Source organism: Chlorocebus sabaeus, chromosome 18 (genome assembly GCF_047675955.1).
Source record: "Chlorocebus sabaeus isolate Y175 chromosome 18, mChlSab1.0.hap1, whole genome shotgun sequence".
Classification (NCBI taxonomy): Eukaryota; Metazoa; Chordata; class Mammalia; order Primates; family Cercopithecidae; genus Chlorocebus; species Chlorocebus sabaeus.
In genome coordinates, this window is record NC_132921.1 from 16,451,851 (window position 1) to 16,478,813 (window position 26,963).

Here is a 26,963-nt window from a genome sequence, read left to right on the forward strand (position 1 = left end):
AGAATTCAATTCTAAATGGAACTCACTTTGTGGATACTTACAAGAAACACTACATAGTGTAAAGGAAATGTCTTAGTGCAATTTCACAAAAGACATGGAGTTATTATTTGGGAGGCTGGACCTTTCGCTGAAGTGTAGTTGTTTTGATCATCTCATATTCACCTTGTTGGTGAAGGAGGGGCTTCCCCCACTAAATAGTAGGAGACAACCAGACACATAGCATGAGACACTGGACAGATGAAATTGGCAGCAGTTTATTAGTCACATCTGCTCACAGCCCAAGGAGGGAGGTCACCGCATGCCATGCAGGGTCACAGGAGAGCTGCATTTGGGAAAAGAGTGAACCAGCAGGGGCTGTGGAAGGCAGGCTTTGCACTAGCAAGAGAAAGAGGTGATTCCTGGTTCCTCTAGATGTGACAGGCTTGTTTGAATAATTTTCCAGGCTGGAGGGCAGTGAGCCAGGTTGAGACCCAGGTGGGGTACCACTGACTGGCCGATAGGGGAACTTAGAAGGGCAAGGGGGCTTCCTGCTCAGTGGGTGAACAGGGCGCACATATCTGACAAGAGCAGGGGACTGCATGGCCAGGCCTCTGAGGCCCTGAGAAGCCCATAGATGTCAAGGCAGCACATAGGATTTCAGGTCTTACAAGACAGAAATAAAATATTGAGTGATAACTCTTCAAAGAGAATATGACAAACATAATTTTACAAAACGCTCTAGGAACAATATGCATATTGTTATCTCTATGTTTTATGATTTACATGGCTAAAGTCTGATATTATATTTCTGTAACAGATAAAACCATTATCATTCATTTTCATAATTCACTATTGAAATGATTTTATTATCTTCATGCCAGGAAAGAGAAAAAAAAAAACCACCTTCCTATTTGGATAGTTAGAGACTACTCCATTTACACTCCCCACTCCCACCTCTTACTGCACTTCACTGGACTATCCGCAAGGCAGTGCAAAGAGGCATGTGCTTCCCTGAGGAACAGGGCGCCACCCTGTGGCCCCTGGCTGTAACACTCAGAGGCTCTCTCTCCAGTGGGAGAATCACATGAGCTGATTATTCCCCACCTTTCAGAGTTCTTTCCAAGTCCAAGTGTTGGGCAGAGGAAGAAGAGGAATGAGAGTAGCAAACCCGGCAACCTCTGATACTCCCGCTTTCCTCTCTCAGCCCACATACAACGTGGATGTTTCCTTATAATCCTCAGTCCAATTCTCTCCCTGAAGCTAGGTAGCTGGCTTTGGTGCAAAGGGAAAGTGGGCCAGTTATGGAAAGAAAATATGGGTTGTGTCAGTGAAGTTCTGAGGGCTCAGGGTCTTTCTGGCTGCAAGGGGGTTGATGAAATAAGTCTTTTTAGCTGTGTCCTAGAAAACAATATAACCCTCCCTATTCAATCTAAATCATCAGTGTGTTCCCTTATCACTGATCACAGCAGTTGCATTTCAAGCCTGTAACACAAATGGCCACAAAAAGCTTAACGTCCTTTTCAAAAAATATTTCAAATATAGAACGACATGTGATGTTTACCCGTGAAGCTGTCTCAGACTACATTACTGTGAACAGAACATATATAATCATCTCTGCCTCCTGATAGCAAGTGTAAATTTTCAGAGAAAGTGGATAGTTGTACATTTGAATAGGCTTGTGACCCACTGATCCCTGTGAAGGCAAACTATGATTAAAACAGAAACACCCGGGAAATTGGACTGAATTCTCACTGGTCTCGGTTAACTGCTCTCTCACCCTCTGTGCCAACTTCTGAAGAGCTGGAATAGAGGTCGCTTCTGAAAATTTTTCTTTCCTTCCTTCCTTCTTTCTTTCTTTCTTTCTTTTCTTTCTTTTTTCTTTTTTTCTTTCCCTTTCTTTCTTTCTCTTTCTTTTCTTTTTTCTTTCTTTCTTTCTCTTTCTTTCCTTCCTTCCTTCTCTTTCTTTTTTCTTTCTTTCTTTCTCTCTTTCTTTCTTTCGACAGAGTCTCGCTCTCTCACCCAGGCTAGAGCACAGCAGCACGATCTCAGCTCACTGCAACCTCCACCTGCCAGGTTCAAGTGATTCTCCTGCCTTAGCCTCCCAAGTAGCTGGGACTATAGGCGTGCACCACCATGCCCAGCTAATTTTTGTATTTTTAGTGGACACAGGGTTTCACCATGTTGGCCGGGCTGGTCTCAAACTCCTGGCCACAGATCATCTGCCCATCTTGGCCTCCCAAAGTGCTGGTTACAGGTGTGAGCCACCGTGCTGGGACACTTCTGAGAACTGCTGAGTCTTGCTCACCATACTTCCTCCCCAGTCTCCATTTCACTTTCTATTGTTCCATTAAAAATGGGCCCATTTGTCAATACTATTGAACAGAGAAGACAGAAAATAACATGTATCTTCTTGTGTTTGGGAAAACAGAAGGATAGCATTCTGTGAGGGTGGCACCATATACAAAGTGAAGAGACAGCAGATAGCTCTGACAGATGGAATATATTGGTGTGGGCAGTGGGGAGAGGGTAACACCTCATTTCAAGCAGAGGGGTTTGACTAAGTGGTCATTGATACCACCTGCAAAGTGACCACAAAATCCTTGGAGACAAGTTCAGACTCTAGAAAACATTTAACATGCAAACACACACACAAGGGTTCTCAACAAGGAATTTCAAAATTAGATTCCTAACATCTCATTTTTGACTGCTGCAATAATAAAGTCACTTTGGGTCACAGGCACACTATAAAGAGTGGAGGAAATGTAGGTCACTAAGAGAAAAGAGAAGGACTATATCCAATGACTACCTATGTCCTTATGGAGACGAAAACCGGCCACAGAAGAGAATACCATTGGTTTTGCTGTGCTGGATGAAGAAAAGGAAGGGATGGTCTGCACAGAACCTGAGGGAGTAACTGGCACAACATAAAACTATTTGTTCGGTGGTAGCTGCTGCTGCTTCTGTACCTTCCTCATTGACCTCCACAAAGGACTTGTGTGTGACCTTGGACAAGTACAGATCCTTCTTAGATGACATTCCTGAGAAGTCTGCCCTGTCCTGTTCAAAGGCATCGACCATGCCCATACTGCGAAGGACGTCTTCCATGTTGTAAGTTTCCTCTAGTTTAAATCTAGGAAGGAAAACTTCCATCTCTTGTTCATGCATCTTGTCTGGGTTTGTCCATTCTATGAATCTCTCATATGAAAGCTTTTTCTCCACCTAGAAGAAGAGTGTTGGATGTTTTAGGGTCTAGATCAGTGTTACCCAATACAGTTTTCTGCTATGATGTTAACGATGTATGGCCATGCTACCAAATGTGATAGCCATGAGCCAAATATGGCTATGGAGCACTAGAAGTGTGTGTAGTATAAAGGAAGCCTTGATTTTTAAAATGTTATTTAATTTTAACTAATATAAATGTAAATAGTTATAGGTGGCTAGTGGCTACCATATTGGACTGCACACATCTGGATGACAGCACAGTAATGCTAAACCATTCAAATATGAATTGATTTTATATTTCTGTGCTTTGACTCTTCATTTCCAGAAACTTTGTCAAACCATTTCCCTGAGGCAGAATCTTACAGTTTGGCTGCATTTGTATAAGAACAGCTGTTCTTACAAAGTTTGGTGTTGTAGCTTAACAGCAGCATGTTGAGGTAGGACATCTCAGACTTGCCTTTTCTTCCATCCAAACTTTCTCCCAATGAATCCATCATCATTTTCTGTTAATTTAAATTTCCAAATCTCTCTCTCATCTGGCCCTTACTTCATCTCTGCTGCCACTGCCTTCATTCAGGCCCTTGTCATGTCTTGCTTGAAAGGCATAGCAACATCCCTTCTGACCTATCTCTATTATCGATACTTCCAACTCATCTATTGCAGGCAAAAGGATTAGTTTTCTAGAAACTCAAATTACTCTCCAGCTAAATTTTTCATTGACTCTCTACAACCTTGCTATTCAGTGTGGTCCATGGGCTAGCAGCCTCAGCATCGCCGAGGAGCTTGGTGGAAATGCAGATTCTCAGGCTTCTCCATTCCAGTCTTACTAAATCAGAATCTTCTTTCTAACAAGATCCTCAAATGATGCATGGAGTCACAGCAGCTGTTCCCCCACATGACTGCTTTCTAAAGAGCAAACTTACAACTATGGGGCAAGGTTGTGGAGAAGACTACTAATATTAGTCAATGGCATACTCTGTGCATCAAAACAAATGCATTATATATACTATGTCTTCCATCCTATGACATCTCTCATAGGGAGGTACTGCCACCATTTTCCATAGGAATAAACAGTCTGAAAGAGTACAGATTTCTAAATTGTAAAGCAGGACATTGAACTCTGACCTGGTTCAGAGTCCAGAGTTGACCCCCAACCCGAGCCCATTCTAGGATAAGAGTATTTTCTGAATTGTGTTCAACACTTAGAACACCACCCCACTGGATGTAATCATGAAAAGAGAAAAGAGCATGTGGCCAAATATGTCAGGGAAACACTGGTAAAAGCAAATTTTCAAAGCTTTTTTCCTAAAAGGCTTGTGAGAGCCTTTACTATGATAAAATGCATACTTTGAACACTCATTACCATTTTCAAATCAGTGTTTTCATTGGGAAGCAAAATGATCATATTCAGTTCCTTTCCAACATACGGAAGCACTAGAATTTGGCTGGATATTTTCCTTACATAGGTCATTTTAAAGATGGATTCCTTAAACATCATTTGCACAGGTTTTTCTTTGTTCTAGAAAGGAAACAGATACACATTAAGTTGAAGCACAAGAGTTGAATATTGAGCATAATCAACAGAGTTGGTCACTTTCTGCCCCTACAAATGCTTTCTTTCTTTGGTCTCTAGAACCCCATATTAGACCCTTCCTTTACTGGTTCATGGTCATTACCTCAGTCTCCAAACACTGGGCTACCCAGGGCTCAATCCTTACCTTGCTTTCTGTTGGTGATCTTGAAGGAGATCACAATATGCCACTCTGAAATATACCACTTTGGTTTAAGAATATTTTGAACTGAAGGCATTAGAGTTCCTGAAATAGCCTATCTGCCTAAAAGCAGAATCTCCCCGAAAAAACTCAATTTTCATTATTCTCTTCCTTGGTAACAATTCTAATTTTCTTAGAGATGAAAAGTCTGCACACACCCAGCCAGACATTGTCACAAGCCTATTACCTCTGCCATCGATTCTGCTCCAAAAGGATCCATTTATCTTTCCACAAAAGGCATTTGTTTTTCCCAAGTGCCCTTTGTTCCCCTCCCTTTCTCCTATGAAGTTGGGTAAAAACACCACAAATTCTAATGACTTCTTCAAATTACTTATCACTGAGTTTTCCCATGTATGTGTGTGATGCACAAGTTAATAAATTTCTGTTCGTTTTTCTCTTGTTAATTCTCTTTTGTCACTCTACAAGGTCCCAGCCAAAGAACTTGCGAATATAGAGGAAAACGATTTCTTTTCACCCCTATCATTTCATTTAGTCTTATGAATTTAAATATAAAACCCAAATCTGCACCTCTGGCCTGGAGCTCACCTCAGTAGTCCAAATTCATAAATTTCACTGCCCTACTCAACATCAGCATCTGAACATATAAAACCAACCTCCAGTCTAACTTGTAACACTGGGCTCCTCACAACCCCTTCCCAATCTGCTCCATCTGTTTTCTGTCCCATCTCAGTTGAGGGGGACACCATCTTTCCAGTTGTCGGATACCCTGGAATGAATGTTGACTCCCATCTTTCTTTCACAACACATATCTGACCCTTGGCAAATTATATCAGCTCCATTTTTACAACGTAACCAAAATCTAACCTGTGCATCCTGCCTCCGCTGCTATCATCCTAGTCCTGGATGGTGCAATAAACTCATAAGTGATTGCCTTATTTCTGCCCTTATCCTCCCTGTGATTATTCTCAACACAGGAGCCCGAGAGACCCTGTTAAGACATAAGTCACATCACTCCTCAACTGAAAACCCTCCTGACTCAGAGTGAAAGCTGAAGTCTTTGAAAAAACTGGCAAATCATGTCAGGAGCTTGTCCTCCACTGCCTCTCTGATCTCACCTCTTACTGCACTCCCTTTGCTTGTCTGCTACACTCAGAGTGGTTGCTTCACGGATCCATGGACAAACTATCTCAACTCTGCCCACTGAACTCATTCCCCTAGAACCTGTAACACATGTGGCCTCACCTCCTTCTGTCCTTGTCTCAAATGCCACCTCCTTCAGTGAGGGATTCCTTGAGACCCCTACCGGAAGTTGTGTTGCCCCACCTCAACTTTCTATCACCTTTTCTTTGTACCTGTCTCCATAGCACTGCTTTTTAATATATGTTTACTGTCTTTCTCCCCGAGGAACATGTAAGCTCCATGAGGAGAGGGACACTTTGCAGATTTTGAATATGGCTGGAATAGTACCTAGCACAATACATGACATATAGTGAGCACTCAATCACTGTTCGTTAAATAAATGAAGAAACAAACTTAACAACAAAAATACTGAAAAAAAAAAGAAAAATTAACACAACTTACTAGAAGAACACCACATCTGTTGCTAATGCATCCTCAAACAGTAAGAATGATTCGAGGACCATGATTGTATTCTACACAATAATTCTGCTCAATTGCTGAGTGAGTATCCCTTATCTGAAATGTATGGGGCCAGAAGCGTTTCAGATTTTGGATTTTTTTCAGATTTTGAAATATTTGTATTATACCTACTGGTTGGGCATCCTTAATATTTCTTGTGTGTGTGTGACAGAGTCTCGCTCTGTCACCCAGGCTGGAGTGCGGTGGTGCGATCTCGGCTCACTGCAACCTCCACCTCCCAGGTTCAAGCGATTCCCCTGTCTCAGCCTCCCAAGTAGCTGAGACTACAGGTGTGCCCCACCACGCCCAGCTAATTTTTTGTATTTTAGTAGAGATGGGGTTTCACCATGTTAGCCAGGATGGTCTCGATCTCCTGACTTCATGATCCACCTGCCTCTGCCTCCCAAAGTGCTGGAATTACAGGTGTGAACCACCAAGCCTGTCCCGAGCATCTTTAATGTTAAAATCAGGGGGGAGGGACAGCATTAGGAGGGATAGCATTAGGAGATATACCTAATGTAAATGACGAGTTAAAGGGTGCAGCACACCAACATGACACATGTATACATATGTAACAAATCTGCACATTGTGCACATGTACCCTAGAACTTAAAGTATAAAAAAAAAAATCTATAATCCACAATGCTTCAGTGGCCATTTTCTTTGAGCATCATGTTGGTGGTCAAAAAGTTTCAGATGTTTGGAGCACTTCAGATTTTGGATTTTCAAGTTAGGGACACTCAATGATACTCAACTCTGCTGTTGTAAAATGAAAGCACCTATAGACAGTATTTTAGCATATGAACAAAGCTGTATTTCAATAAAACTTTATTTATAAAAATAAGTGATGGACTAGACCTGGCCATTGGGCATAGTTTGCCAACCACTGATCTAGGAAAATTCCTCTCCCCACTTTCAGATCCCAATACCTCTAGTCTTGTGATATGTAAGGATCCAATCTTGGTCATTTGTGGTAACTCAATGATTCACTAAATTTGCAATTGTATAGGTAAGTTTTATTTTATTTTGTAATTAAAGAATTAAAATAAAAATGTATATCATCTCAAAATCTTCACCCTTTGAGAAAGTACATAGGTTGGTACACTTAACATTCATTGCAACTTTTTTTTTTTTTTTTTGCGTGTGTGTGTGTGTGTATGTGTGTGTAAAGACCAGAAAGCAAAACAGAATTCTTCATCTCCTTATAGCATAAAATAATTCTGGCCTGTGAGATAAAGAAAAAAAGTTTTTCTTCATGAGAAAAATGGCAGAACCTTAGAAAGACAAGATTTACTCTTCTTCCTCTGTCCTTGCTGCTTTCTCTTGCCTGGATTGTGTATCTAATGTCTGAACCAGCTTGTGACCATAAGGAAGTAAGTCATGGAAGTAATGAAGGCAGAGCAGAAGAGAGAGTGATTCCCTGAAACTTTCACTTACATCCCACATCAGCCTTGGCCTCTGCCCACCTCCAGAATTCCTATTGTGGAGGAAGAATATCAAGAGTTTAAACCTTGCACGTTGAGTTTTCTGTCAATTGCAGTTTAACGAAATCCTAACACAAATTTTAAAACAAAACAAATTTTGTTTTAAAAAATTTAAGGACAGAGGCCAGGTGCGGTGGCTCACGCCTGTAATCCCAGCACTTTGGGAGGCCGAGGCCGGCGGATCTCAAGGTCAGGAGATCGAGACCATCCTGGCTAACATGGTGAAACCCCATCTCTACTAAAAAATACAAAAACAAAATTAGCTGGGGGTGGTGGCAGGCGCCTGTAGTCCTAGCTACTTGGGAGGCTGAGGCAGGAGAATGGCACGAACCCGGGAGGCAGAGCTTGCAGTGAGCTGAGTTCACACCACTGTACTCCAGCCTGGGCGACAGAGCGAGACTCTGTCTCACCAAAAAAAAAAAAAAAAAAAAAAAAAAAAAAAAAAAGTAAGGACAGAAATAGTTTTCCGGGGAAAATGGAACAGTTCATTTTAAAACAAAGCCAGAAAGAACATATATTCCTTGAGAAACCAAAGACTCAATCAGGCTCAGGTGGGCACAGAAGATTTACCTAGTGATTAATAATTAACTTAATCTATTCTACTTTTGAATATATCCTGAAATCTCTAGAGTTAAACAAAAGAAAGAATAAACCAGATTTAGAGAAAGATAAAGGGCCTTTTGCAAATAACGTATTCCAAGTTGGAGGTAGCTAAACTCTATGTCTATTCTGTGTGTTTTTGCTCACCTAGTTTTTAGGTTAAAATTTGTGCTTATTCGTCTTTATTATCAACAGAAGACTGAACATAATTCATTGGTTCAGTACTTGTTGAGCACAAGGTACTGGTAAGGTAGCAGTCTCTGCACTCAAATGGCAACAAACAAAGTGGGACATGGGACACCTGATTCAACCACTGCAATGCCACCATGGAGCGGGAGGGATCGCTGTGACGGCTTAGAGGAAGAGACAGCTTAGGGAGGTGCACTGTCAGAAAGGCTTTCCAGAAGGAACAATGAAAGAAAGAAAGGCGCATATAGGTACTGTTGAGAAATGAAGATAGAGAAATATGCGAGATCCAAGAGCCTCACACATCATACCACTCATTTGAACTTTATCTCACAAGTTTTGGGAAGCCAAGGGCTATAGACTCAGATTTGTGGTATAGATGTGAATACAGATGAGATAGGGAGCTGGACCAGAAGGCTGGGAGTATGTAGCCACTGTTGATGAGACACAAAAAGGAGATGAAGGATAGGAGAAAGGCCCCTAGATTTGGAGGGGAGTCCTGCTGCTGGACTACCAAAGGGTCATGTCAAAGCTACCAAGAGTCAAGTTTTAAAGCCAACGTGAAGACGGAGACTGTTCCCAAGAATCACCATTGAAATTGAAAAATATTCACCTTGCTAATTTTAAAAGGCATTTCCCTGGTCATCTCTTTCACAAACTGACTTTCCCAGTTTCCTTTGAAGTAGATGGCATTCACAAGAATCAGCTTAGTCAAGGAATCAACTGAATCTGGAGAGAGCATCTCTGTAATTTTACCTGTTAAGAAGAATTAAAGAACTATTTAGCTAAAAGTATTCCCTGATGATTTCATCAGGAGGGATATTCAGATTATGTCATCTGTTTGAGAAAGCAAGTATGCATGAAGGTAGTTCACGGTGTCCTAAAATATAACCATGTAAAGGGATCTTATCCTCACAATGACCATAGTAACAACACTGCAACAAAAACTCGAAATAGAGCTCTTGTAATAAAAACATCACTATTTGAATAGAAAGCATAAAACAAACAGGTAGATATTAATGGGAAGAGGATGACCTGATAATATATAGCAAGGAATGATTGGTGCCTGTGGTTTAAAGAAATAAACATAAAAGACTGGCAAAAACGTGAGCAGTTGTAGCAAGCGTAAGAACAGTTTAAGAAATAAAGCCTGAAAAGGGCATGGCTGGCTGGATGCTGTGGCTCACGCCTGCAATCCCAGCACTTTGGGAGGCCGAGATGGGTGGATCGTTTGAGGTCAGGAGTTCAAGACCAGCCTGGCCAACATGGTGAAACCCTGCCTCTACTAAAAATACAAAAATTAGCTGGGCATGGTGGCAGGTGCCTGTAGTCCCAGCTATCCTAGCTATTTTGGAGGCTAAGACAGGAGAACTGCTTGAACTCAAGAGATGGAGGTTGCAGTGAGCTGAGATCGTGCCACTTTACTCTAGCCTGGGCAACAGAGCAAGACTCTGTCTCAAAAAAAAAAAAAGAAAAGAAAAGAAAAAAGAAAAGAAAAGACATGGCCAAGCATCCTGCCACATTACATAGATAAACCATAGCGCATAGGCAATACCAGAGAGGGAGGGCCTTTAAATTCAAATGTTAATGCTATGTGTGAATAGAACCCTATCTAATATTAACAACAAAAATGTGTAGGTTCTTCTGGAAGAGATGTACTGCATATTGAGAGATATCACAGATAGATGATAAGAGCAGGGATAATGCTACAGAAAAGGTCTACACTCTGGCAATATTTCAGAAGCAAGTTTTTAAAGTTTGCACAGTTATTTAGAGAAAAAAAGCACTCCTTGTCATATGTGACAGTTTTATGAAGAAACTGACTGTAAGACTGTTTGAAATATTATTGAAATAAAATACCAATATGTTTTCACCTTCAGTTTTTTCAGCAATCCAGTTATTTATGTGTGTTCTGGACTTCTCTGAATCATTCAGGAAATCAAGCTGCTTTAGCTTTGCTTGGTAGAATTTGCCACAGGAATCTGTAAAACACTAGGAAAAACTGAGCAACATAATATCACAGCTAACGAGATAATTAACACCAACAACTTACTTCTTCATTGTGACACCTCAGAAAATCAATAATTTTATTATTTACCATATATAAATTCCAAACAAGTGTGAGAAATTAACCTAAAGTCCAAATTCTTTTCAGCTATTCCTAATCTTAGCTTATAAACTAAGTAATACAGTGATCTGCATATCAAATAATTTTCATCAACTGTTGGATCTTTCAAGAGAGTGGCAATGCATCAGTGAGATAATAAAAGGCACTGAGAAATCTCCAAGACAACATAACAATCCTTAACATGTAAGCACCAAATAGAGGAGCATCAAGATACATAAGGCAAAAACAAATAGAACTGAAAGGAGAAATAGATGAATCCACTATTATAATTGGAGACTTCAACATCCCTCTATCGGTAGTGGATAGATCCAGAAAGCAGAAAATGTGTAAAAACATAGTTGAACTCAACAACAGTCAACAAAGAGATGGATATAATTGACATTGACTACTTTATCCAACAAGAGCAGATTACACATTCTTCCCAAGCTTACATGCAACATTCACCAAAATAGACCATATTCTGGGCCATAAAACACATCTTAGCATATTTAAAATAATAAACATCATTTTGATGTCTGCTTTCAGAGTGCAATTGACTTAATCTAGAAATCAATAAGAGAAAGATGGCTGAACAATTCAAAGGTACTTGGAGATTAAACAGTACACTTTTAAATAACACATGCATCAAAACAGAAATCTCAAAAGACACTAAAAACATTTTGAGCTAGGTGAAAGTGAAAACACACTGACAACACTAAATGCTGGCAAAAATGTGGAGCAACAGGAACTCTCATTCATTGCTGGTGGGAATGCAATATTGCACAGTAACTTTGGAAGACAGTCTGGTAGTTTCTTATAAAACTAAAAGTATGATTCAGCAATCATGACCCTTGGCATTTACCCAAAGGTGTGGAAAAAACCTGCATGCAAATATTCATTGCAGCTTTATTCATAATTGCCCAAGTTGGAAACAACTAAGCTGTCGCCCACCACTCTGGTGGGCATGTTAATAATGGGAGAGGCTATGCATGTACCTTCTGCTCAATTTTTCTGTGAACCTAAAACTGCGTTAAAAAATAAAGTCTTTTTTTTTTATTATTTAAAAAAAGGCTTCAAGACACTGTGACTATAGAATCTGTCACTTCTATAAACCATTACACTCGCTGACTAAGGATTTAACACAGCAAGTGCTATGTCTGCATCTACGTTTTAGAACAACGGAGTATGAAACTGGGTCTGTTGTTTCATAAATTAGATGAATAAAATATATACTCCTACACTAGCAATTTCTATCAGACCTTGCTGCAATGCTAGGAAAGTTGTAAACTCCAGTGTCCAGAGTGGTGTCACACAGAGCTATTGAATGCTAAAAATATGGCTAGTGGGACTGAGGAGGTAAACATTTACTTTAATTAATTGCTTTGAAACGTTCATAACCACATGTGGACAGTGGCTGTGATTCTGATTGTTTTAGAGTATGATCAACTTTACAAAAAAAAAGTCCAGCACTTTGGGAGGCCGAGGCAGGCGGATCACCTGAGGTCAGGAGTTCAAGACCAGCCTAACCAGCATAGAGAAACTCCATGTCTACTAAAAATACAAAATTAGCTAGGTATGGTGGTGCATGCCTGTAATTCCAGCTACTGGGGATGTTGAGGCAGGAGAACTTCTTGAACCTGGGAGACGGAGGTTGCGGTGAGCCAAGATCACACTATTGCACTCCAGCTTGGGCAACAAGAGCCCAGGCTCAAAAAAAAAAAAAGTCCAAACTATCATCTGTTAATTTATTGGGTGGAATTATAGGATATTCATGAAAACCTACATTATGCCATATAAAAGCAGAATCTGTGGAGGAAATTAAATGGATTGAAATAATTAGTTTGTTGTTCACGCACTATGGAATTATTTCCTAATCTTTCTCACCTACTGCTCACTGGTAAATATTTAATCCCCCTTTTCAGGTTTTGGTTTTTATTTCAAAATTTTATACTTCCATTTCAGTGCAGCATTGGAGAGGAAATATGATGGTAGTTATGAACATAGGTTCTGCAACTTATTAGCTGTGGGATATTAAAAAAATTGCTTAGTCTTTTTAAGCCTCCATGTTCTCTCCTGTAGAACAGGGAAGCAGTAATAGCTACACCTCACAAGATAACTGTGAATAACTGACGAATTATTTTCACTTTATCATGTAACATTTTTGAATTTTCAGTATGCTTCATGCATTCCATAACTGATCTATATACATCATTTTATTTAATCCTCCCATAATCCAGGCTTTGCCAATTTTGCTGGCTCTGCTTGTTTCTCAACGATTTCAAAATTGGTTAAATTTCTCAATCTAAGAAAACAATCTGAAAGAAAAGTGGTGAATCACATATTGATGACTTGTTGCGGCCCTAGGTGATGTTTTCAACTTTTAAACTTTTAAAAATAATTGTCAGTTAAATTAACTTACTATTTGAGAAGCCATGAAGAATAAAACTAAAAGAACATCTAATTATCTACTGCTGTTGGTCTTGGATTTTGGAAATACAAATAAATAAATAAATAAGAAATTAATGATAAATAGTTGACAAGTATTTCTCATTTCTTTATTTTGTATTACAGTATCAAAATAACATCTTAAACATCAATTTTTAAAAATATCCACCAAAAGTATATATTTATAGGTTGGAGTTTGTTTTTCTTTATACAGAAGGCTAATAAAAGGTGGTAATAACCTAAATAGTAGCTAAGACTATAAAAATAAGTGAAATGCATCATAAAATCACACTATAATGTACAACTCTCCTAAATATTCAACTTTATGCTTCACAGCCTTTCTTGTATACCAGCTGGTTTTGAAACAATTAATTTAGATTTTGAAACAAGTTTAAAAAATAATGAAAAAATCATATAACACAGTAAGGTGATATCCCAAACATAAAGAATTCTTGTAAATCAACAAGAAAAACATCCAGCGCCACGGAAAATGTGCAAAGGAAATATAAATAGGTGATTCACAGAAAAGTTAGAAATGTTCAGTTCACATAGAAAAGCTGTTCAACAATGAGAACACATGGACACAGGAAGGGGAACAACACACACTAGCACCAGGAGGGGCTTAGGGGGTGAGGGGAGGGAGAGCATTAGGACAAATAGCTAATGCATGTGGGGCTTAAAACCTAGATGACGGGTTGATAGGTGCAGCAAACCACCATGGCACAAGTATACTTATGTAACAAACCTACACGTTCTGCTCTTGTATCCTGGGAACGTAAAGTAAAACTTTTTAAAAATGCACTTAAATTTCACATTCTGCTCTGTAATACAAACAGCTGATTAAACAGTTTGATTAGAAAAAAAACAAAAGTTGTTCAATTCCATTAATAATTAAAATGGTGTTTTTGGTGCTTTTCTTGCTTTATGGATATTAGCCCTTGTGTATCATATACGTTGTAATCATTTTTTCTCAGGCTATCTTTTTTTTACTTTTATTTTTGGTTCAGGAATACATGTGCAGGTTTTTTATATAGGTAAACTGCATGTTGTGGGGGTTGGCGTAGAGATTACTTTGTCACCCATCACTAATAAGCATAGTACCTGTTAAGTAATTTTTGGATCCTCATCCTCCTCCACCCTCCACCCACAAGTTGGCCCTGGTATTTGTTGTTTTTTTATTTGTGTCCATGTATACTCAAAGTTTAGCTCCCACTTAAAAGTGAGAAAATGCAGTATTTGGTTTTTTGTTGCAGTGTTAGTTTGCTTAGGATAATGGATGTCCAGCTCCATCAATGTTTCTGCAAAGGATATGATCTCATTCATTTTTATGGCTTCATTGTATTTCATTGTATATATGTAGCGCATTTTTAAAAATCCAGTCTACCACTGATGGACATTTAGGTCGATGTTATGTCTTTGCTATTGTGAGTAGTGCTGCAATGAACATATGTGTGCATGTGTCTTTATGGTAGAAGAATTTATATTCCTTTGGGTACATACCCAATAATAGGATTGCTGGGTCAAATGGAAATTCTGTTTCAAGTTCTTTGAGAAAGCTTCAAATTGCTTTCCACAATGGCTGAACTAATTGACATCCCCACCAACTATTTACTTTCCTCTGTAGCCTTGCCAGCATCTGTTATTTTTTGACTTTTTAACAGTGGCCATTCTGACTGCTATGTGATGGTATTTTATTGTGGTTTTGATTGGCATTTATCTAATGATTAGTGATGTTAAGCATTTTTTCATATGTTTATTGGCAACATATATGTCTTCTTTTGAAAAGTGTTCATATCCTTTGCCTACTTTTTAATGGAGTTATTTGTTTTTTGCATGTAAAACAAAATTCTTTAGATTCTGGATATTAGACTTTTATTGAATGTATATTTTGCAAGTATTTTCTCCCATTCTGTAGGTTGTCTGCTTATTGTCTTGGCAGTTTTCTTGCTGTGCAGAAGATCTTAAGTTTAAATGGGTCCCATTTGTCGATTTTTGTTTTTGTTGCAGTTGCTTTTGGTGTTGTCATTGGGAAATATTTGCTAGTTCCTATGTCCAGGATGGTATTTCCTAGATTATCTTCAGAGATTTTATAGTTTTAGGTTTTACATTTAAGTCTTTAACCCATTTTGAGTTGATTTTTGTATATGGTGTAAGGAAGAAGTACAGTTTCAATATTCTGCATATGGCTAGCCAGTTATCCCACACACATTTGTTGAATAAGAGTCCTTTCTCCATGGTTTGTTTTTGTCACATATCAGATGGTTGTAGGTGTGTAGCATTATTTCTGGGCTCTGAATCCTGTTCCATTGGTCATTGTGTCAGTTCTTTTACCAGTACCATGCTGTTCTGGTTACTGTAACCTTGGAGTATAATTTGAAGGCAGGTATGTGATGCCTTCAGCTTTGTTCTTTTTGCTCAGGACTGCCTTCACTATGTGGGCTGTTTTTTTGGTTTCATATAAGTTTTAAAATAGTTTTATTCTAATTCTGTGAAGAATGTCATTGTAGTTTTATATAAATAGTTTTATATAAATAGCATTGAATCTGTTAATATAATACATGTAATCATATAGATAGATCACTGATCTTTTGTATAATTTTGCATGTCTCAATTGCCTTTAGTTAGGCCCTGGTTTTGTTTTTTTTGTCTTCTGCTAGCTTTGGGGCTGGTTTGCTCTTGTTTCTCTAGTTCCTCCAATTGTAATGTTATGTTGTTAATTTCAAATCTTTCTAACTTTTTGATGTGGGTGTTTAGAGCTATAAACTTCCCTCTTAATACTGTTTTGGCTGAGTCCCAGATATTCTGTTCTGGTGTATGTTTGTTTACATTGGCTTTAATGAGTTTGTGGATTTCTGTCTTAATTTCATTATTTACCCAGGAATCATTCAGGAGCAGGTTGTTTAATTTATATGTAATTGTGTGGTTTTGGGCAATTTTCATCACATCGATTTCTATTTTTATTGTACTGTGATCCAAGAATGTGGTTGGTATGATTTCATTTTTCAGAATTTGCTGGGTATTGTTTTATGCCTAACTGTGTGGTCAATTTTATAATATGTGCCATGTACAGATGAGAAGAATGTATATTCTATTGTTTTGGGGTGGAGAGGTCTGTAGATGTCTGTTAGGTCCATTGATCAACTATTGAGTTCAGGTCCTGAATATCTTTGTCAGTTTTCTTCCATGATTATCTGTCTAATACTGTCAGTGAGGTGTTATTTTCTCCCATTATTATTGTATGACCTCTTCCTAGGTCCTCTTATTGAATTGAGTCTTTTACCAATGTGCAATACACTTCTTTGCCTTTTTTGATCTTTGTTGGTTTAAAGATTGTTTTGTCTGAAAATAGAACAGAAATCTCTGCCTTTTTATGTATTCCATTTGCTTCATAGATTTTTTTTCTCTGTCCCTTTACTTTGAGCCTATGTGTGTATTTGCATGTGAGACTTGTCTCTTGAAGATAGCATACGGTTGGGCTGGGCATCTTTATTCAATGCACCACTCTGTGCCTTTTAATTGGGGCATTTAGACCATTTACATTTGAGGTTAGTAGTAGATTTGATCCTGTCATCATATTGTTAGCTGGTTATTATGCAGACTTCGTTGTGTGGCTGCTTTATGGTGTCACTGATCTATGTATTTACATGTATTTTTGTAGTAGCTGGTAATGATCTTTCCTTTCCATATTTAGTACTCCCTTCAGGACCTCTTGCAAGGTAAGTCTGGTGGTAATGAATTCCTTTAGCACTTGCTTGTCTGAAAAGGATCTTATTTCCCCTTTGCTTATGAAGTTTAGCTTGGCTGGATATGAAATTATTGGTTCAAAATTATTCAAAATTATTTTCTTTAAGAAAGCTAAATGTTGCCCCCCGCCCCAATCTCTTCTGGCTTGCAATGTTTCTGCTAACAGGTTTGCTGTTAGCCTGATAAGATTCCCTTTGTAGTTGACCTGCCCCTTCTGTTTTTTTCTTTTTCATTTCGACTTTGGAGAATCTTATGATTATGCGTCTTGAGGATGGTCTTCCTGTGTAGTATTTCGCAGGGGTTCTCTGCATTTTTCTAAATCTGAATGCTGTCCTCTCTAGTGTTTGGGGACATTTTCATGAATGATATCCTGAAACATGTTTGCCAAGTTGCTTGGTTTCTCTCTCTCTCTTTCAGAGACGTCAATGAGTCATAAATTTAGTTTCTTTACATAATCTTATATTTCTTGAAGGTTTTGTTGATTCTTCTCTATTTATTTTCTTTATTTTTATGTGAATGAGTTATTTTGGAAAGCCAGTCTTCAAGCTCTGAGACTGTTTTCTCACATGGTCAATTCTGCTGGTAATATTGCAATTTCACTGTGAAATTATTGTAGAGTGTTTTTCAGCTCTATCAATTCAATTTGTTTCTTATAATGGCCACTTTGTCTATGAGCTCTTGTATTGTTTTATCGTAATCATTAGGTTTCTTGGATTGGGTTTTGACTGTCTCCTGTATGTTGATGATCTTTGTTCCTATCCATATTCTGAATTATGTTTCTGATGCTTCAGCTGTTTCGGCTTGGCTAAGAATCATTGTTGAGGAACTAGTGTGACTGTTTAGAGATAAGAAGACACGCTTTTTGAGTTACCAGAGTTCTTCTGCTGGGTCTTTCTCATTTGTGTGGGCTCATGTTCCATTGGTCTTTGAGGTTGCTGTGCTTTGGATAGATTATTTTGCTATTTTCTTCTTTGATGAACTTGGAGGTTTGATTACAGCACAAGATCGTTTTGGTTGATGGACTCTGATTCTAGTCTACTCCTGGGTCTTGGGGGTGCTCCTTCTGATTACTTTCTCCATGCTGTGTTTCTTTTGTTGGGTGTTCTGGTCCATAGGGCTCCTTCAGTCAAGGCCCACAGCTGGCAGACAAGCTGTATCCTTGCCAGGCCAGTCCTAATCTGCTGCCCCTGTGCTTCCTGGGGAAACATAGAGTTACACCTTCCAGCAGAGTTCAAGTGGAAGTGGAACCACTGGGCTAGAAGACCTAGTGAGTGTGGCCCATCTGCCTATGACAGGCAGGAGTGGATGGACTTGCCCCCCCTGCCATTCAGGTGTTTCCAGCGTGACAGGGGTCTGTGCCTCTCGACAAACTTAGGAAGAAGCAGGACTGTTGGGCTGGAAGCTATAGCAAGTGTGGTTTGCCTGGCTACCAACCAGAGGTGGGTGGAAATGACTGCTCTGCCTTCTGGGTGCTTCCTGGGACAACAGAAAGCTGCCACTGCAAGATGAGTTCTCACAGAAGTAAGACCACTGGACTGGAAGCTTTAGTAGGTATTACCTGCCTGGCTACCGGTGGTAGGGGTGAGTGGAGTCACACACTCTGCCCACCATGTGCTTCCAGGGGCAACAGAAAAGCTGCATCCACTGGCTGAGTTCATACAGAAGCAGCAGCACTGGGCCAGAAGCTCTAGCAGGTGTTGCCAGTCTGACTACCAATGGCCAGGGTAGGCAGGTCACATGCCCTGCTCTCCAGGTTATTCCTGGAACAACAGAAGACTGTGACCTCCAGCTGAGTTCATACAGAAGGGTGACCACTGGGCTGGAAGCTACAGCCAGCATTTCCCACCTGGCTATCAGTTGCAGGGGTGGGTGGGGTTGCATGCTCTGCCATCTGGGTGTTTCCTGGGACGATAGGAACCTGTGCCCAATAGCTGAGTTCACACCGAAGTTGGGCTGGCTGTTGGGCCAGAAGCTCTAGCAGGCATTGTCCACCTGGTTACTTGTGGTGGGGGAAGTTGGGGTCACACAGCATGCCATCCAGGTGTTTCTGGGGACAAGATAAAACTGCACCCTCCAGCTGAGTTCACACGGAAGTGGGACCGCTGGGCCAGAAGCTCTACCAAGCATTGCCTTCCTGGCTATAAGTGGTGGGAGTGGGTGGGGTCATGCACCCTGTCATCTGAGTGTTTCCTGGGAAAACGTGAGGCTGCACTCTTCAAGTCAGTTCACACAAAAGCAGGACCACTGGGCAGAAGCTGGCACCAAGCCCTGTCTGGTAAGAAGGGGCGGGGCAAACTTACTGCTCCCAGGCACTGCAACTGTGGCTTCTAATGGGGATGTGACACCAGTGATGGTCTGCTTCGGGGCCTAAGGCTTGTAGCAGTCTTCTTGGATTCGAGAGTTGCCCCCACAATACGTCCAGGTGGCTCTCTGCCTCAGTCTAGAAGTGCAGTGGTGGGGTATTAGGGGTCAGGGGGATCCTCCTGTTCTCAATCATGCACAGGTCCTGGTGGACAGCGTGAATTCCCCTGGGAGCTCTCACTCACTCACCCTTTCCTGTGTTAAACAGAATCTCCTGGCTCCATGCTGAGCTCAGACAGTCTGGTTCCTGGATTCCTTCCTCTCTGATCTCTGTGCTCCCCTCCCACCTTGATGGAACCCAGTGTAATTTCTCAGATGGTTGATCAGTGTGCAGTGTCAGTGTCCATTACCCCTTCTATTCCTTCTCATGTGTACAGCGGTACACAGGAGCTGCTTCTAGTCCGGTATCTTGGTTGGCCCCACCCTTCCAAAGGTTTGTAGGGTTATAATATGCAGTGCTGTTGACAGGAGGTGGAAATGAGCACTTTACACATATCCTTTGGGGAATGTAAGTGGCTATAATACCAGTAACAGCAATTTGGTAATATTTATTAAAGCTTCAAAGTTTCATTCCCTTCCTCCCTTCTGCACATCCATTTTAGACAGTAACGAATGCACATGAGCACAAAATCTTGTACAGGGATATTAGAGTCTGTAATGGTCCAGATTAAATACAACCTAAACGCTCAGCAATAAGGGAAAGGTTTACTCCATCACGGTACAGTCCTACTTAGGAATACTAGAAAATGGGTAAAAAGAGTGACATAGATACGCATATGCTGAGATGGAAAGAATTTAAGACGTATTGTTAAGTAAAAGGAAACAAAGTATAAAACAATATGTATAGTATAATAACAACGTAGGGAGGAACCTCACAAAGCAAAATTTCTGTATGTGAAGCAGAATAGACTTCAAATTTATAAAAGCTCAGACATTGAGAAGAGTATTGGAGTCAGAGGTTAATGAGGGTTCTTGATTTATATGCGTTACTTGCAGTTTTGTGTAAGAAATTACTTGAGTACCTTTGTTTTTGTTTGTTTGTTTGTTTGTTTGAAATGGAGTCTTGCTCCATCACCCAGGCCGGAGTGCAGTGGCGCCATCTCAGCTCACTGCAACCTCCACCCCCAAGGTTCAAGGGATTCTTTTGCCTCAGCCTCCCAAATAGCTGGGATTACAGGCGCCCGCCACCACGCTCGGTTAATTTTTGTATTTTTAGTAGAGACGGGGTTTCACCATCTTGGCCAGGTTGATCTTGAACTCCTGACTTCATGATCCACCTGCCTTGGCTTCCCAAAGTGCTGGGATTACAGGTGTGAGCCACGGCGCCCAGCCGAGTACCTTTGTTTTTAAAAAATAAAAAAGTCATTAAAGGCTTGTCAACAAACAGAGCCAAGGTAGTTAGCTAAAATATGTTTTAAAAGATTTGCGGTATCTAAAAATCCAATCAAAATTTTTAAATGCATAAAAAGCTAGAAAAGTGTCATGATGCACAAAAAATTAACAACATCTGCAAAGTGATTACTAGAAATACTCATTTTGATCGTTTCTTTGTTTTGGCTGATTCATCTCCAATTGTGCTATGCTCTGTGTCAGTTCTTTTATAAAGGTTAAGTCATTTAAGCTTCATGAAAGTCTTTTCAGTATTTGCTATAAGACTTATTTTGCAGACAATAAAACAATCAGAGGAGCCATGTGAGGTTAGGGAATGAAGTTGTGAATTCAGGCCCACCTGTATGAATTCAGAGCCCACATTCTTTCTACTACTGTCCATCACATTGCTATCTTTATTTTCTTGATAAAACATAAAGTACAACTTACTGTGTGGAAGTCATAAGACTTTTCTCCAAAGAGCCTGTTAGCAGTTTTAAGCAAGTACTGAGTACCAGTTCTGTTAATTTCAGCAAGAAGTGACTGAAAACCTTGGTGAATATCTCCATCTTCACCTCCAATTTTACTAAAAGAGAGTGCCTGAAATTTAAAAAAACAAATAAAATTTTCAGTATTCCCTGACTTCAAAAATAGGCACAATGCTAAATTCAACATTAAGAGATGTACAGAGATTTATAGATCCTTACTAGAGCATAAAAGATGATTAATCTAATTTATATGATTTGGCTATGTCTCTCCCCAAAATTTCATCTTGAATTATAATCCCCATAATCCTCACATGTTAAGGGTGAGACCAGGTAGAGGTAATTGGTCATGGGGCAGTTTCCTCCATGCTGTTCTCATGATAGTGAGTGAGTCTCTCAAGAGCTGATGGTTTTATAAGTGTCGGGCATTTCCCCGGCTTGCACCCACTCCATCCTGCTACCCTGTGAAGAAGGTGCTTCCTTCTCCTTTGCCTTCTGCCATGATTGTAGGTTTCCTGAGGCCTCCCCAGCAATGTGGAACTGTGAGTTAATTAAAACTCTTTCCTAGGCCGGGCGCGGTGGCTCAAGCCTGTAATCCCAGCACTTTGGGAGGCCAAGACGGGCGGATCACAAGGTCAGGAGATGGAGACCATCCTGGCTAACACAGTGAAACCCCGTCTCTACTAAAAAACGCAAAAAAACTAGCTGGGCGAGTTGGCGGGCGCCTGTAGTCCCTGCTGCTCGGGAGGCTGAGGTAGGAGAATGGCGTGAACCCGGGAGGCGGAGCTTGCAGTGAGCTGAGATCCAGCCACTGCACTCCAGCCTGGGCGACAGAGCGAGACTCCGTCTCAAAAAAAAAACAAAAAAACCCTCTTTCCTTTATAAATTACCCAATCTCAGGTATTGCTTTATAGCAGTATGAGAATGCACTATTACACTAATCAAAGACAGAAAGTGTGTTGAAATCCACCCATTCTCCCTACCTATAGCTCTTCTTAAGCTTCCCTATAATCACTTCCTATGGAAAATCAATGTTATCTAAATATTGGTATGAGTAGATATGCCTTTTGCAAACCATAACAAAATGATTCAGGTTACTTAAACGCTCACTGTTTGTGGTACTTTGTCTAAAAACACAGCTGCCAAACATGTGTTCTGTCTCTGCATATACATGGTGCTCCTGACCCCAAAAGATGGAATCTCCCTCCCCTTTGTTAGGATCTGGGATGGCCCTGTGACTTACTTTTAACAAGAGAATGCAGATGTAGCTCTGTTCTAAGCCTAGACCTTAAAAAGCCTGGCAGCTTCCACGTTGACTCTCTTATAACCCAGCTACCATGATGTAAGGATGCACAAGCTTCCCTAAGGAAAGGCCATGTGGAAGGGCTCTGGAGGAATGAAAAGACTTGCTTGTAGGGTACTCAGGCCCCAGCCACCAAGCAGCACCAAAGCCCAGATATGTGAGACCTTCTTGGACCTCCTAGCCCAGCTGCCTGTGGAAGCACACACAGGAGTGACCCCAGGTTATCAAGGATGGTCAGGCAGTGGTAACATGCTCCATCCTGCCAACTCTCCATCCACATCCCTGTGACACTAGCAGAGTTAACTGTTAAAAGAGGAATCTCTTTGAGATTTGAAACATGAAAGACCAGCATTACTGATAAATTAGTAGCATTTACTGTTGTCTTGAAGTGGCTTTAGGTACCTGAGACATCTGGGCTGCAGTATTTCCCTTCGCTCCCATGAAAACCATGGCCAAGGCTGACGACATGCTCATGGGTGAAAAAAATATGTTGTTTGAGTTGTTTTCCCCTAGCTTTTTCAAAAGGTTTAATGCAAAGGTGCCATTTGCTTCTGATAGAGCATCCATGACAGTGAGCCTGAAACAATGGATTTAAAAACAATTTTACATCAATACGGGCTTACTATGTATTGCATTTTCACTTTATTTATTAATAGAGTGGACACTTTTCCTCAGTGAACAAATAGGTACACATACAAAAACTAAACTGGGGCTTTTGACGAGTAATTTCATTTAATCTGCACAACTTGATGGGGTCGGTCCAGGGAATATTTGCATTTTACAAGCAAATAAATGGAGTCTTCGCTGTGTCGGTATCTTGCCTCTGAGGATACCCAGCTACAAACAGTAAAGCAAGGATTAGCAACCAGGTCTGTGGTTGCTGAGGAACGCTGTAGATCTAGGGTTCCTCTTAATCTCTTTATCACCATGGTACAAGGTTGTCTTGTTTGTTTGTTTGTTTGTTTTTAGAAAGCAGAAAGCAAGTTAAAGCTCTCTTTTTAAAACATGAAATTCATAAGTACAAAAACTATTAATTTCCAGCACTGGTAAAATAGGTATTCCTTCCTGTACTCTACAACTGATTATGTAAATATTTTCAGAGTGTAATTTAGAATTATATTTTAAAAAGGAAGGAAGGAAGAGAGGGAAGGAGGAAGGATAGAAAGAAGAAAATGCCAAGAAAATATTTATACATTCAGAATAAAAAAAATTCATTTCAAAGAATTTCACTGAAAGTAAAACTCACATGTACTGATAAAAAATGTTTTGCAGAAAGATGACTAGTGAAGCACTTCATATGCTACAGATAATCTTTAAATGGCCAACAATAGAGAACCAGTTAGATTCTGTCATATCTGTGATTGAATATAAATGAAGATTAATGTTAAGTGTAAATTAGAAATAAAGTTACATATAAGTATAATTCACAAATAGACTGGAAAGAAATACTGAATATCGAATACTTCTGGGCAATGGGTAATTTTGATGTTAGTTATGTTCTCCTGTATTTTTGCATTTTCTGCAATGTGTGTATATTCTTTTTAGTGCGATTTAGTCAGATTTGCTCTTTATGAAATTAATGAACTGGCACTTAGTTGTAAAGTCAAATAATTCTAGGAGAGACATTATACAAATCAACAGGCACCTTCCCATTCCTCCCAACTTCCTAGAAGCAATCAATCACAAGTCAGCTTGCTCTTTCTCCTGGCATTTACCTCTATGTTTAGCTATAATAGGTGTATACTACTGTTTTTGACCTAACAATTTTAGACATCATCTATTGCCTTCCTAATTTATGGAATTACATCCCTTACTTCAGTCACTGCACTTCACCTCTTCTATCCAAGTGTTTGCTTTAGTGCAATTAAATAGTATTCATAACTAAGCCAAGTAGTGAACAATTAATCCATTCCTCTTCTCACATAACTCTGTTTTTCCTTATGTTAATATTTCTTCCACCTCACCTTCTTTGGCTTTCTTTTATATATAGCAAATTTGCCCCCAAGTGTTCCACCAATCAGTCAAACCTTTTTAGTAATTACTTCATATGCTCAACCACATATGAATAATCTCAGTCCCATTGCTCGTCTCCCACAGTCTCTCATCCTGCTGGTGTGCAGGTTTCTTTAATCTGTAAGATTTTCATTCCCAAAGCAGAATTTTCATAAGCAGACAACAACTTTCCCTACTATTATACTTTAGTTAGTGGCCAACTTATTGTTTGTCAATTTGGTAAACATAAACTTTTACTTTCAACTTTAAAGCACACTACTAACACAGCAAATGAAATATTTTTAAACTTTTAAGCATTGATTACAAAAATCAATGCTTAAAAGTTTAAAAATAAAATAAAAGCTTTTCTAGGGCCATACCAGTGACAAAACTGAGATAGATATTCCATTTTGGTTTCTAAATACATTATGATGTAAATTACATTAGTATTTAAATATGTTACATACCTTTCTTTTCTAAACATTCTTGCATTCAGAGGCTGTCTGCTGGACTGTAATTGTACTACCCTTCTCTTTCATAATTCCAATGTGTTGCATCCATTGCTATTGATCACTCACATTGCTGACTATTCCTTTCTAAACTCACTTCTCTTTAGTGTGCAGCATCCCTGTCTCATCTAAGACAGCCCTTTGCCAATGTCCTTTGTTTTGAACCCCAATGCCTTTTCTGCTTTATTGTTTATTCCTTTGGCTAGAACAATAGTTTTCTAAGACAGAATACATAAATTTTGATTTATTGCATATCTGAAAATATTTATATTCTACTATTAGATACTATTGATTGTTTGGCTGGGACCAAATACGAATGTTACTTTTCACATCAGTCTTATAAATCACAACAGGGAGGAGACAGCTCTGGGTCACATTCCTGTCATCAGACACAATTAGACCCCAGAAGCAAGAGGACCCTCACCTGACCCAGTTTCCCCCTAGCATCTAAGTATGCCTGACAGCATCTGAATATTAGTTTTCTATAAGTTCTGTTTTCCAAGCTTAGTTTTTTTTTTATTATTATACTTTAAGTTCTAGGGTACATGTGCACAACGTGCAGGTTTGTTACATATGTATACATGTGCCATGTTGGTGTGCCGCACCCATTAACTCATCATTTACATTAGGTATATCTCCTAATGCTATCCCTCCCCCTCCCCCCCCTCCCCCCACCCCACAACAGGCCCCGGTGTGTGATTTTCCCCTTCCTGTGTCCAAGTGTTCTCATTGTTCAATTCCCACCTATGAGTGAGAATATGTGGTGTTTGGTTTTTTGTCCTTGATTCTCACCAAACTTGGTTTTAAAGGGTAGTGGGAGGAGAAAAGGAAGTAACTTAAGTGGCAATATGATCTGATACAACAAAATTAAAATATGATTAAAAAGCCCCCACCATCTTACCTTAAGGACAATGAATTTTGAAATATTTTATCCCGTCAGTGAATTTAATAAAAACAAGATCTGGAATGTCCCTCACGATGATCTTTGCAGGCCTGCACACTCTCAAAAGTGCTGTGGTGTTGGCCAAACTCTGGGAGCCAGAGAGGGCTGTGAAACCCGTGCGCTCATTCTTGGAAAAGGTGCTGGGGTAGGCGCAGGGTCCAGGCTGCCGTTGGGACCCACCCCTAGTTCTCTCTCGAGGGTCTTCGGTATCCTCAGAAATTCCCAACGCACTGCTCTCTGCAGCACCATCTATGGCCAAGGGGCCCTGAGCTATGGCACCAACATTCTGCGACGCTCCCATCCCACAGGTGGCCCATCTCCTGGACCCTGGAGGTGCGTGCTCCCAGGGTCCTGGGATCCTAGGGTCCTAGTGTTCTGAGGCATCACAGCCCCCTCCCACCCCAAAGAGTACTTCACCAGAGAGGATCGCGGGGCGTCATTGTCCGCACCCCCGCTTCCCAGCTCCTGCGTGCTGAGCTGAGCTGAGCCTGGAGGCTCATCCCCCAGCTCCACGCGATCTCCCCCGACACCCGCCCTGACCACACCAGGATCCACAGGGGTCGCAGCCAGGCGCAGCCACGCCCCTGCCCTCGGGGAGGCCCCGACCCGAGACCAAGTGAAAGAGGGGAGCCCCGGGACGGAGCTCAGGGAACTTTGCCAGGTTCAGCTTTCCCGGGCTCCTACCGTTTCCTGGGCGCGGGAGCGGATAACCCGATGCCTGCTTGTGGGAGCCGCTCCCAAAGCTAGACACGTACCGCCGTTGTGGGAACCGTTGCCCAGGATTGAGGGGAGGCCGGTGGTAGTGACGGGAATAGAGGCGTCTGGGCGGCGCGGAGTATCAGATCCTAGTGAGTGGGGAGGCGG

General features: G+C 40.4%; 1 protein-coding gene across 4 annotated transcripts; it reads right to left on the bottom strand.

The window, feature by feature from the left end:
- Window positions 1–233: 233 nt before the first annotated feature.
- On the bottom strand, window positions 234–26,963 carry LOC103244151 (serpin B6). Of its 4 annotated transcripts, none has more exons than XM_008013845.3 (7): window positions 26,855–26,963; window positions 23,058–23,232; window positions 21,318–21,467; window positions 10,717–10,834; window positions 9,456–9,598; window positions 4,565–4,720; window positions 234–3,198 (listed from the first exon to the last, which is right to left on the bottom strand). In XM_008013845.3, the coding sequence occupies exons 2-7, from the start codon at window positions 23,220–23,222 to the stop codon at window positions 2,794–2,796; spliced, it is 1,137 nt and encodes a 378-aa protein (XP_008012036.2). In that variant the 5' UTR covers window positions 23,223–23,232; window positions 26,855–26,963; the 3' UTR covers window positions 234–2,793. The 4 variants fall into 4 exon arrangements, with proteins under 4 accessions (XP_008012036.2, XP_008012035.2, XP_072862349.1 ...); XM_008013844.3 differs by having other exon boundaries at window positions 26,784–26,891; XM_073006248.1 differs by lacking the exon at window positions 26,855–26,963 and adding an exon at window positions 26,058–26,752.

Excerpts from the sequence above, each read along its gene's own strand:
- LOC103244151 (XM_073006247.1), bottom strand. Across the intron at positions 21,468-23,057 it reads CTGCAGCCCAGATGTCTCAG|GCACTCTCTTTTAGTAAAAT; the intron begins GTACCTAAAGCC and ends TTTAAATTTCAG. Across the intron at positions 9,599-10,716 it reads GATTGCTGAAAAAACTGAAG|GTAAAATTACAGAGATGCTC; the intron begins GTGAAAACATAT and ends TCTTCTTAACAG.